Source organism: Anomaloglossus baeobatrachus, chromosome 1, assembly GCF_048569485.1.
Source record: "Anomaloglossus baeobatrachus isolate aAnoBae1 chromosome 1, aAnoBae1.hap1, whole genome shotgun sequence".
Lineage (NCBI taxonomy): Eukaryota > Metazoa > Chordata > Amphibia > Anura > Aromobatidae > Anomaloglossus > Anomaloglossus baeobatrachus.
In genome coordinates, this window is record NC_134353.1 from 940,646,688 (window position 1) to 940,660,042 (window position 13,355).

The 13,355-nt window shown below is 39.3% G+C and overlaps 1 protein-coding gene across 1 annotated transcript in view; it reads left to right on the forward strand.

The window, feature by feature from the left end:
* The first annotated feature begins 1,734 nt into the window (after nucleotides 1-1,734).
* SLC1A3 (solute carrier family 1 member 3) overlaps nucleotides 1,735-13,355 on the forward strand; it is a 109,183-nt gene continuing 97,562 nt past the window's right edge. Inside the window, exons 1-3 of the mRNA XM_075328573.1 lie at nucleotides 1,735-1,856; nucleotides 4,729-5,002; nucleotides 12,052-12,189. Of these exons, the coding sequence (XP_075184688.1) occupies nucleotides 4,822-5,002; nucleotides 12,052-12,189 (319 nt within the window). The 5' untranslated portion in view covers nucleotides 1,735-1,856; nucleotides 4,729-4,821. The remainder of the gene's footprint in view (nucleotides 1,857-4,728; nucleotides 5,003-12,051; nucleotides 12,190-13,355) is intronic.

Sequence of the window (13,355 nt, forward strand, 5' to 3'; positions counted from 1 at the left end):
AAAAAACCCCACCCCAACTTCCAAAAATATTAAGCTTTGATATTTAGGAGTCTTTTGGGTTGATTAAGAACATAGTTGTTGATCAATAATAAAAAATCCTCTAAAATACAAGTTGCCTAAAAAGTCTACACTCAGTGTATAAAACCTATGTTGCAGCATTACAGATCTATACAGCCTATATTGCAGCATTAGAGCTCTATACAGCCTATATTGCAGCATTAGAGCTCTATACAGCCTATGTTGCAGCATTACACATCTATACAGCCTGTGTTGCAGCATCAGAGCTCTATACAGCCTGTGTTGCAGCATCAGAGCTCTATACAGCCTGTGTTGCAGCATTAGAGCTCTATACAGCCTATGTTGCAGCATTAGAGCTCTATACAGCCTATGTTGCAGCATTACAGATCTATACAGCCTATGTTGCAGCATTAGAGATCTATACAGCCTATGTTGCAGGATTAGAGCTCTATACAGCTATGTTGCAGCATTAGAGCTCTATACAGCCTATGCTGCAGCATTACAGATCTATACAGCCTATGTTGCAGCATTACAGATCTATACAGCCTATGTTGCAGCATTACAGATCTATAAAGCCTGTTTTGCAGCATTACAGATCTATACAACCTATGTTGCAGCATTAGAGCTCTATAAAGCCTATGTTGCAGCATTACAGATCTATAAAGCCTATGTTGCAGCATTACAGATCTATACAGCCTATGTTGCAGCACTAGAGCTCTATAAAGCCTATGTTGCAGCATTACAGATCTATACAGCCTATGTTGCAGCACTAGAGCTCTATAAAGCCTATGTTGCAGCATTACAGATCTATACAGCCTATGTTGCAGCACTAGAGCTCTATAAAGCCTATGTTGCAGCATTACAGATCTATAAAGCCTGTTTTGCAGCATTACAGATCTATACAACCTATGTTGCAGCATTAGAGCTCTATAAAGCCTATGTTGCAGCATTACAGATCTATAAAGCCTATGTTGCAGAATTACAGATCTATACAGCCTATGTTGCAGCACTAGAGCTCTATAAAGCCTATGTTGCAGCATTACAGATCTATACAGCCTATGTTGCAGCATTACAGCTCTATAAAGCCTGTGTTGCAGCATTACAGATCTATACAGCCTGTGTTGCAGCATTACAGATCTATACAGCCTGTGTTGCAGCATTACAGATCTATACAGCCTATGTTGCAGCACTAGAGCTCTATAAAGCCTATGTTGCAGCATTACCGATCTATAAAGCCTATGTTGCAGCATTACAGATCTATACAGCCTATGTTGCAGCACTAGAGCTCTATAAAGCCTATGTTGCAGCATTACAGATCTATACAGCCTATGTTGCAGCATTACAGATCTATAAAGCCTGTGTTGCAGCATGTGGCGGCCACTTTTGCACAGGGCTGATAACCGGCCCATCCAGTCCCATATAGAGCTGCATATTTGAGTGAACAGGGGGTATTATATTACAGCTGTATGGAGAGAGGCCGCACTCATGTGTTTCGCATTTCCCAGTATTTGGGTCATGTTCTGCAGGTCCGGGGCCGCTCCATCCACAAGTCGTTATGAAAGTCTCTTACATTCCAGATTGACAAAGCGTGAAACCCGGGGTAAGAAAAGAACGTTTAGGGGGGGATGATCAATATGCAAGGAGCGGAGGCCGGGGTCTCCTCCTCAGACACAACTTTTCCCCCTCTCAGTTGGCTGGGCAGTCTCCTCCCCTTGTCTTAAGCCATAGACACACTGGGAGGACACATGCTTCTGCCCTAAGTCCTCTCTGTCCTCTCGGAGTCTTCTGCTGGCTCTTTGGAGGGTCCTTGCCCCATCTCCAGCCCCCGGCACATAAAGGTGAGTCCAAAGCTTCCAAAACCCCATTATTTTGTGCTCAAAAAGAGGAAATGTGCTGATTGTGCGCCCCCGGCAGCTGCGGAACGTTCAGTATTGTTTGGAATGTTCGCTATTGTTTGGAACGTTCGCTATTGTTGATACATTGTATCGGTTTGTTCAATATTTATATCTTTCTGCTACATTGTTATTGATTCTGAGGGTTTTTCACAATTTTTTAGAACTCCATTTTTTTTTTCATTTTTTTCTTTACTGTATACAGTGCAGTGGGCTATGACACCACACAGTACATGCTCAGATGTAGCAGTGCTGGGTTTGTTATCTGGACTTTTATACAAACTCCTAATCAATTTGCACATACAATGAAGCATGCAATGACAAAATCAGCTCTGCTACATCCATGGCAGTTTTACTTATATCGTCATATGTCATGAAAATCAATATATGACACCCCCCCCCCCCCCCACACACACACACACACACCCGATCCATTGTCCCCACATTGAGTGTTCGTTCATCAGTTGTTTAGGTTTTTTTAGGACCAGAATCAAAGAGTCGCATGCATTCCTGCAAATCTGCGGCTAATTCTTATACAATCTGCTCTCTGTTGCCAGTGGGTGACCCAGATGAGGCCAGAACGTGCTGATAACACTGCCGACATAGCAGAGCTGAGTTTGCTACCACTTAGTCATTAAATAATGCATTAGATTGAAAAGTGCTGCAAGTGACAAACACAACTTTGCAATATCCAAATATGTATCTATCTAGATGTGACAGCAAAATATAGGTAAAATCTACCATACAATTCTAACTCCAGCTCTCTGAGGAAGCGCAAAGTGTTAACTGTCCAGTTCAGCTCTGCTGCATCTGTGCTAATATTACTGCTTATTGGTTTTGTATCAGGCTGAACTGGTATAGCACAAGAACTGGACCGTGAGGAGTGATTACCTCCAGGCCAGGTGCAGACGGAGCACACATCTGTGCCAAGTGACAAACTCCTCACTACAACTCTGTGGTTTCCTGAAGAAACTATGGGATGTTCTCTGTGCCTGTCAGGGCATGCTGGGAGTTGTAGTCTCATAACAGCTGGAGGGCAACAGTATCCTGACACTACTACATCATAAGAACAGACACATTATGAATGGATGGAACTTTCCAAAATATCCATGTGCTGAGGTCCAATAATGGGAGACGTTAATTATCATCTCATCCCCACGGGAAAGTCCGGGAAATCTCCACTGATTAAAGGGATAACAAGAGAGTCCTGAACAAAGTCTATCTATTATCTATCTATCTATTATCTATCTATCTATTATCTATCTATCCATTTATCTATCTATCTGTCTATCTATCTATCCCTCTATCTATCCCTCTATCTATCTATCTATCTATCTATCTATCTATCTATTATCTATCTATCTATTATCTATCTATTATCTATCTATCCATTTATCTATCTATCTATCTATCTATCTATCTATCTATCTATCTATCTATCCCTCTATCTATCTATTATCTATCTATCTATTATCTATCTATCTATTTATCCCTCTATCTATCTATCTATCTATCTATTATCTATCTATCTATTATCTATCTATTATCTATCTATCTATCCCTCTATCTGCCTATCCATTTATCTATCTATCTATTATCTATCTATCTATTATCTATCTATCCCTCTATCTATCTATCTATCTATCTATCCATTTATCTATCTATCTATCTATCCATCTATCCCTCTATCTATCTATCTATCTATCTATCTATCCATCTATCTATTCTTCTATCTATCAATCTGTCTTTCTATCTATTCTTTCTATCTATCCTATCTATTTATCTATCTATCTATTCTTTCTATCTCTTCTATCTATTATTTCTAATTATCTGTCTGTCTATCTATCTATCTATCTATTTATCCCTCTATCTATCCCTCTATCTATCTATCCCTCTATCTATCTATCTATCTATCTATCTGCCTATCCATTTATCTATCTATCTATCTATCTATCTATCTATCCCTCTATCTATCTATCTCTCTATCTATCTGCCTATCCATTTATCTATCTATCTATCCCTCTATCTATCTATCTATCTATTAATCTGCCTATCCATTTATCTATCTATCTATCTATCCTATTATCTATCTATTCTTCTATCAATCTGTCTTTCTATCTATTCTTTCTATCTATCCTATCTATTTATCTATCTATCTATTCTTTCTATCTCTTCTACCTATTATTTCTAATTATACTTCTATCTATCTATCTATCCTAGTCTATTTATCTATCTATTCTATCAATCTGTCTTTCTATTTATTCTTTCTATCTATTCTTCTTTCTAGCTATCCTGTCTATTTATCTATCTATCTATTCTTCTATCTATCTATCTATCTATCTATTCTTCTATGTATCTATTATCTATCTATCTATCTATCTATCTATCTATCTATCTATCTATCTGTTTTATCCATTCTTTCTATCTATTCTTCTTTCTAGCTATCCTGTCTATTTATCTATCTATTCTTCTATCCATCTGTCTATCTATTCTTCTATCTATTATCTATTTATCTGTTTTAGCCATTCTTTCTATCTATTCTTTCTAATTATCCTTATATCCATCTATCTATCTATTATTCTATCTGTCTATTATCTATCTATCTGTTTGTTTTAGCCATTCTTTCTATCTATTCTTTCTAATTATCCTTATATCCATCTATCTATCTATCTATTCTATCTATTCATTCTATCTATCCCTCTATCTATCCATCTTTCTATGAGTCTCCCCTCTGTATCCCTCAGTGATGTTCCCGGGATGTCTTTAGCTCTGATTTGTGTCTGATCTGTATAAAGCTTCTTCCCATCTTGTGTTACAGTTCTTCTCGCTGGCTTACCTGCTGCCTTTGATCTTCCTCTGGAATCTCCGGCGTCCATTAGACTAGGAGGAGAGGTGTATTTGTCCTGATCAGATGACAAAAAGTAACGGAGAAGACCCAAGATCTGGGAACAGGATGGAGCGGTTCCAGCAAGGTGTGCGCCAGCGATCCATATTGGCCAAGAAGAAGGTGCAGAACATTTCAAAGGACGATGTCAAAAGTTTCCTCCTGAGGAATGGCTTTGTGCTGTTCACCATCATCGCTGTCATTGTCGGTGAGTGCGGGGGCCTCGGGCTTCAGCAACTTAAAAGGCTTTAACAATAAGTAATCCGTGTGAGAATCAATAGTTGCACAACTTTCCAATGGACTTTAAGTTTTAATTTTTCACAATCTATAAGATCGCTGCTTCCTGTCAGTGAGTGAGAACACACATTAGGGCCGTGTTCACACCATTTTTCTTTGGTGCTTTTTTATGCAAATTAAAAGCTGCTTTTTACAATAACAATTAAAGCTCTGAGATTCCAGAAACTTCAGGGTGGCAATTCTTTCTGTATTTTTCCAGTGTTTTTTTCACCAAAGAAAGTAATAAAGAAGGACAAAAACCCTGTGAAAATGCCGAAATTTTTTTTTTTTCTTTGTAAGCAGCTTCTTTGCTGCCAAGAGTAAATTTTGCCTCCACAAAAAAGCATCAAAAAAGTAAGGTGTGAACAAAGCCTAACCTTGGTCTCACTGGATACAGTGTATCAAGTCCAGACAATGCTCCTAAACAGTGCGGTGTATTTCTTGCTCATCTGTTTATACACGGTATTGTACTGTGGTATACGGCGGGCAGGCTTTTAACCAAGAAAGGTAGAGACCCCCGAATAATCGCACTCAAAAAACACAAAGCAATAAAACGCGTGTGTGATTGCCTGGAACTTTCCAAACTCACTGCTTTGATTCTTCTGGGGTATTTTAAGTGCAATTCTTCTTTTTTTTTTTGGGGGGGGGGGGGGTCTGCTTTCTATTATTGAAGGGGTCTATCTGTCCTATTACCAATTCATCTTTATTTGTTTTTTTTACATGTATCACTGCCCGGACACTATTCCAATAAACCTTTTTTATGAACTGCAACTAGGGCTTATTTTTGGAGTAGGGCTGATATTTCGAGCTTCTGCAAACATCCAGAAAAATTAGGCTAGGGCTTATTTTCAGGGTAGGTCTCATTTTCTTTCTTTCTTTCTTTCTTTCTATTTATCTATCTATCTATCTATCTATCTATCTATCTATCTATCTATCTATCTATCTATCCCTCTATCTATCCCTCTATCTATCCCTCTATCTATCTATCTATCTATCTATCTATCTATATATATCTATCTATCTATCCCTCTATCTATCTATCTATCTATCTATCTATCTATCCCTCTATCTATCTATCCCTCTATCTATCTATCCCTCTATCTATCTATCTATCTATCTATCTATCTATCTATCCCTCTATCTATCTATCTATCTATCTATCTATCTATCTATCTATCTATCTATCCCTCTATCTATCTATCTATCCCTCTATCTATCTATATATCTATCTATCTATCTATCCATATATCTATCTATCTATCCCTCTATCTATCTATCTATCTATCTATCTATCTATCACTCTATCTATCTATCTATCCCTCTATCTATCTATCTATCTATCTATCTATCTATCCCTCTATCTATCTATCTATCTATCTATCTATCTATCTATCTATCTATCTATCTATCTATCTATCTATCTATCCCTCTATCTATCTATCTATCTATCTATCTATCTATCTATCTATCTATCTATCTATCTATCCCTCTATCTATCTATCTATCTATCTATCTATCCCTCTATCTATCTATCTATCTATCTATCTATCTATCTATCTATGTATCCCTCTGTCTATCTATCTATCTATCTATCTATCTATCTATCCCTCTATCTATCTATCTATCTATCTATCTATCTATCTATCTATCTATCTATCTATCTATGTATCCCTCTATCTATCTATCTATCTATCTATGTATCCCTCTATCTATCTATCTATCTATCTATCTATCTATGTATCCCTCTGTCTATCTATCTATCTATCCCTCTATCTATCTATCTATCTATCTATCTATCTATCTATCTATCTATAGATAGATCTATCTATCTATCTATCTATCTATCTATCCCTCTATCTATCTATCTATCCCTCTATCTATCTATCTATCTATCTATCTATCTATCTATCTATCTATCTATCCCTCTATCTATCCCTCTATCTATCTATCTATCTATCTATCTATCTATCTATCTATCTATCTATCTATCTATCTATCTATCTATCTATCTATCTATCTATGTATCCCTCTATCTATCTATCTATCTATCTATCTATCTATCTATCTATCCATCTATCTATCTATCTATCTATCTATCTATCTATCTATCCATCTATCTATCTATCTATCTATCAAATCAAATCAAATAAGCTTTATTGGCAGGACCAAATACAAATTAGTTTTGCCAAAGCAAGTGTACATTAGGGGCTGGGGCTGTGGGATGGGGGGTGGGGACTGTAGGAAGGATGGATGGGGCACATCCAGGGTGGGGGCTGTGGGGGCACTTCTAGGATGGGGGCTATGGAAGTCCATGGCTTATGATGGGGCATATCCAGGGTGGGGACTGTAGTAACGGTGGTTGGGGCATATCCAGGGTGGGGATTGGGGGGGCCAATCTATCTATCTATCTATCTATCTATCTATCTATCTATCTATCTATCTATCTATCTATCTATCTATCTATCTATCTATCTATCTATCTATCTATCTATCTCTCCATCTGTCTATCTATCTATCTATCTATCTATCTATCTATCTATCTATCTATCTATCTATCTATCTATCTATCTATCTATCTATCCCTATATCTATCTATCTATCTATCTATCTATCTATCTATCTATCTATCTATCTATCTATCTATCTATCTATCTATCTATCTATGTATCTATCTATCTATCTATCTATCTATCTATGCCTCTATCTATCTATCTATCTATCCCTATATCCCTCTATCTATCTATCTATCTATCTATCTATCTATCTATCTATCTATCTATCTATCTATCTATCTATCTATCTATCTATCTATTTATCCCTCTATCTATCTATCTATCCCTATATCTATCTATCTGTCTATCTATCCCTATATCTATATATCTATCTATCTATTTATATGTTATGCTTCTGTATGACATTTGTACCCTACATGTAATTGTCTCATGAGCTATCATATCTAATATTAGGAAAGTGTTCCCCTCTGTAGCATTATTTTTGGGAGCCTTTAGTGGCTTCATAAGGTGGAGTGCCTACAGGTCTATATATTAATATTAGTACTACTGTAGTATTCATATTCATAGTAGTAGTAGAGTAGTCAGAATATTCTATATAGTATTATTTATTTATTATTTATGAATTATTTAATTTTATTATTTATTATATCATATTATGTTATTTATTAGGTAGTTTTATTCTCAATTATTTTCTTATTATTTTATATTATAATATTTTAGTGTTATTTGATTTTCTGCTGTCTAACATTATTTTTTTTATTATTATTATTATTATTATTATTATTATTATTATTATTATTATGTTTTATTATTTTAATGATTTTTTCTTTGTTGCTTTCTCTGTGTAAAATAAACACATGAAATATATCTAGAGAGAAATATATCTTGCTCATCCCATGACATTCCATTGTAGATGGGCTTTTTACTATGTAAGTCATGAGGCTTTCGCTTCAGACGCCGTCACAGGGAATAAGTTCCTCCTTTTTATGACGTTTTATGTCTGGTTTTAATCTGTAGAGATTTGGAGCAGGAACTAAGGATGTGAGGATCTGAGGATGCCACTTAAATGTTGCGCACAGAGAAAACTCAAAGATTCTCATTCATCAGGAAATGTAACAATTGTAATAATGATCTCACATGACATCACAGCTCAGACACAAGTCACATCCAAAGCTGCAATCGATATTGTTCTGCACTGATATCTACATCCGAGAGGTTCTCCATACACATGTGGGATCCACTGCCTTTCATCCAATATTTACGGCATTCTGAATGCTCCATCTGCAGAATACAGGCTACCAAAAACAGCCCATAATCCGATAGCTATAAACGCATCAGAGAGCCCTTTCTCTATCCTCCATTTACAGAATACAGGCTACCAAAAACAACCCTTAGTCTGAAGGCTATAAAAACATCGGGAAGCCCCTCCTCTATGCTTCATTTACAGAATACAGGCTGCCAAAAACAGCCTATAATCTGGTGTCTATAAAAGCATCGGGAAACCCTTTCTCTATGCTTCATTTACAGAATACAGACTGCCAAAACAGCCCTTAGTCTGATGGCTATAAAAGCATCGGGAAACCCCTCCTTTATGGTTCATTTACAGAATACAGGCTGCTAAAAACAGCCCATAATCTGGTGACTATAAAAGCATCAGGAAGCCCTTTCTCTATCCTTCATTTACTGAATACAGACTGCCAAAAACAGACAGCCCTTAGTCTAATGGCTATAAAAGCATCAGGAAGCCCTTTCTCTATCCTCCATTTACAGAATATAAACTGCCAAAACCAGCATATAATCCAATGACTATAAAAGCATCATAGATCTTTGTCTCTATGCTCCATTTATAGCATACAGCATTATACTCTGATGGTTGGTTATAGAAAGGCACCAAGGGTCTCCTTCTTAATCTTCCATTTACAGAATACAGGCTGCCATAAACAGCACATAATCCGATGACTATAAAAGCATCAAAGAATCCCTATCTCTATGCTCCACTTAAAGGATACAGATATATTTTCTGTTGGTTGGCTATAAATGCACTATGTTCCATTCACAGAATACAGGCTGTCATAAACAGCACCGTATTCTGCTGACTGTATATGCCTAACAGATTCCCATCAGAAAACTGCATTCTCAGAAACAATGTAAAATCAGATGACTATAAAACCATCATAGAGCCCAGTCTAAATGCTTACGGAATACAGGCTGCCATAAACAGCACATAGTACAGTGACTATAAAGGCATCAGAGAGCCCTTGCTCTGTGCTCCGTTTACAGAATACAAGCTGAAGTAAACAGCCCTAAATTCTAATTACTATTAATGGATAACAGATCCCCATCAAAATGCTCCATTCGCAGAATGCAGGCTGCCAACAACAGCACATAATCCGATGACTATAAAAGCATCATAGATCTAAGTCTCTCTGCTCCATTTACAACATACAGCATTATATTCTGTTGGTTATAAATGCACGAGTCCCCTTCTTAATGTTCCATTCACAGAATATAGGCTGCCATAAACAGCACCACATTCTAATGAATATAAATGCCTAACAGATTCCCTTCTGCTTTCTCAGAAACAGTTTAACATATATTGATTATAAAAGCATCATAGATCCCATATCACTCCATTTACAGAATACAGGCTACCATAAACAGCACAATATTCTGATGACTATATAAATTAACAGATACCCTTCAGAAACTGCATCTCAGAAGCAGTGTAAAATCTAATGACTACAAAAGCATCATAGATCCTGTCTGAATGCTCCTTTACAGAATACAGGCTGCCATAAAAACACTAAAATTTCAGCCCTTCAGTCACAGAATACAGGTTACCAAAAACAGCACATCATTTTCTGACTTTAAATATTATAAAAATCATATTCTAGAAGCTGTAATTACAGAATACAGGCTGCCAAAAACCACAATATATACGTATGATATAGATGCTTACAAATCACCTTTTGAATGCCCATGCTCGGTCTCCACTCTTGCCCATGCTCGGTCTCCACTCTTGCCCATGCTCGGTCTCCACTCTTGCCCATGCCCGGTCTCCACTCTTGCCCATGCCCGGTCTCCACTCTTGCCCATGCTCGGTCTCCACTCTTGCCCATGCTCGGTCTCCACTCTTGCCCATGCTCGGTCTCCACTCTTGCCCATGCCCGGTCTCCACTCTTGCCCATGCTCGGTCTCCACTCTTGCCCATGCTCGGTCTCCACTCTTGCCCATGCTCGGTCTCCACTCTTGCCCATGCTCGGTCTCCACTCTTGCCCATGCTCGGTCTCCACTCTTGCCCATGCTCGGTCTCCACTCTTGCCCATGCTCGGCCTTCACTCTTGCCCATGCTCGGTCTCCACTCTTGCCCATACTCGGCCTTCACTCTTGCCCATGCTCGGTCTCCACTCTTGCCCATGCTCGGTCTTCACTCTTGCCCATGCTCGGTCTCCACTCTTGCCCATGCTCGGTCTTAACTTTTGCCCATGCTCGGTCTCCACTCTTGCCCATTCTCGGTCTCCACTCTTGCCCATGCTTGGTCTCCACTCTTGCCCATGCTTGGTCTCCACTCTTGCCCATGCTCGGTCTTCACTCTTGCCCATGCTCGGTCTCCACTCTTGCCCATGCTCGGTCTCCACTCTTGCCCATGCACGGCCTTCACTCTTGCCCATGCTCGGTCTCCACTCTTGCCCATGCTCGGCCTCGATTCCTGGCAGGCAAACCTTAGCACAGCATTTGGCAGCACCATAGAGAATAAAATGGAGCAAATTTCGAGCATGTGCACCTCCACTCCATTCAAGACGAGGCTGCATAGTCCAGATCTCGGAGGTTCAGAGCCCCTATCTCGAGATCACTGGGGCTCCCAGCAGTCAGACCCCCAGTGATCAGCAGCTTATCCATTGGATAGGGGATAAGTTATTTGTGGAATAAGCCTTTAATCCATCATAGATCTTCTTCTCAATGCTCCATTCACGGAGTACAGACTGCCATAAACAGCATTGTATTCAGCAGATGGCATCTGTAGGGAAATGATAAGCCATATTTTTGTTACCTGATGTAAATGCCGCTGTTTTCCTGAATCCGGCGGTGTTTTTCTTTCGTTCCTGCTCCGCTCCATTCCGGAGATATGGACTCTTCTTCCCAATACCAACATCTTTTTTATGACCCCGCCCAGTTGGCTAAAATAAAAGATTTAGATAGAGGGAAGAAGAGTCTATATTTCGGGAATGGAGAGGAGTAGAAAAAAAAGAAAAACATTGCCGGATTCAGGAGAACGGCGGCATTCACACTAGGTAAATAAATGTTTAAGGCAAGTGACAGATCACCAACAGTGTCAAGGACACTGTCCTCCATGCATATGCACAAAGCCACCACCATTGAAATCTATGGGAATCACCAACTTGCAGCTTCACTGCTTCTTGGCTATAATGTATCACGGAATATGACTCTTCTTCTCCTTCCCCCTCAGGTATCATCCTGGGATTTTCTGTCCGATCGTATAAAATGACCTTTCGGGAGATCAAGTACTTCTCTTTTCCTGGAGAGCTGCTGATGAGAATGCTCCAGATGCTCGTCCTTCCGCTCATCGTGTCCAGTTTGGTTACAGGTAGGAATAACAGAGTCCTCCTTCTTCTTCAAGGGGTTGTAAGTGTTTACACGTCTGGCGCCACACGTGTCCTCAGGTTGTGTCTGGTATTACAGTTCAGACTCATTACAATGAACATTACTGCAATACCACACTCAGCCTCTGGACAGATGTGGCGCTGTTTTATGAAAAAAATATTTTTCGATAACTGTTTATTTTGATGGTAAATCTAATAAAAGGACCTAGGAGTAAATTTAGCTTTATATCCATTTTTTGTTGCATCAGTTTTACTGATAGTTTTCCTAATGTTTGGTGTATGCAGCTCTAATGCAGATCAATGCACAGCAAGTAATCCAGCTGCTGATTACAGGGTGCACAATGTTACATATTGCAATGGGTGAACTTATATAGGAAATAATTCTCAAAATATGACATGTGAATGACTACTAGTGCCTATGCCCAACCTTCATCACACCCCAAAATGAATACGGAACCCAGACCAGATTTAGCAAATTCAGATACCTACCATGCTCAGGTGCTCAGTACTCGTAACTAGTGATGAGCGGGCAGTACCATGCTCGGGTGCTCAGTACTCGTAACTAGTGATGAGCGAGCACTAACCATGCTCGGGTGCTCAGTACTCGTAACTAGTGATGAGCGGGCACTACCATGCTCGGGTGCTCAGTACTCGTAACTAGTGATGAGCGGGCACTACCATGCTCGGGTGCTCAGTACTCGTAACTAGTGATGAGCGGGCACTACCATGCTCGGGTGCTCAGTACTCGTATCTAGTGATGAGCGGGCACTACCATGCTCGGGTGCTCAGTACTCGTAACTAGTGATGAGCGGGCACTACCATGCTCAGGTTCTCGGTACTCGTAACTAGTGATGAGCGGGCACTACCATGCTCAGGTTCTCGGTACTCGTAACTAGTGATGAGCGGGCACTACCATGCTCGGGTGCTCAGTACTCGTATCTAGTGATGAGCGGGCACTACCATGCTCGGGTGCTCAGTACTGGTAACTAGTGATGAGCGGGCACTACCATGCTCGGGTGCTCAGTACTGGTAACTAGTGATGAGTGAGCACTACCATGCTCGGGTGCTCAGTACTGGTAACTAGTGATGAGTGGGCACTACCATGCTCGGGTGCTCAGTACTCGTAACTAGTGATGAGCGGGCACTACCA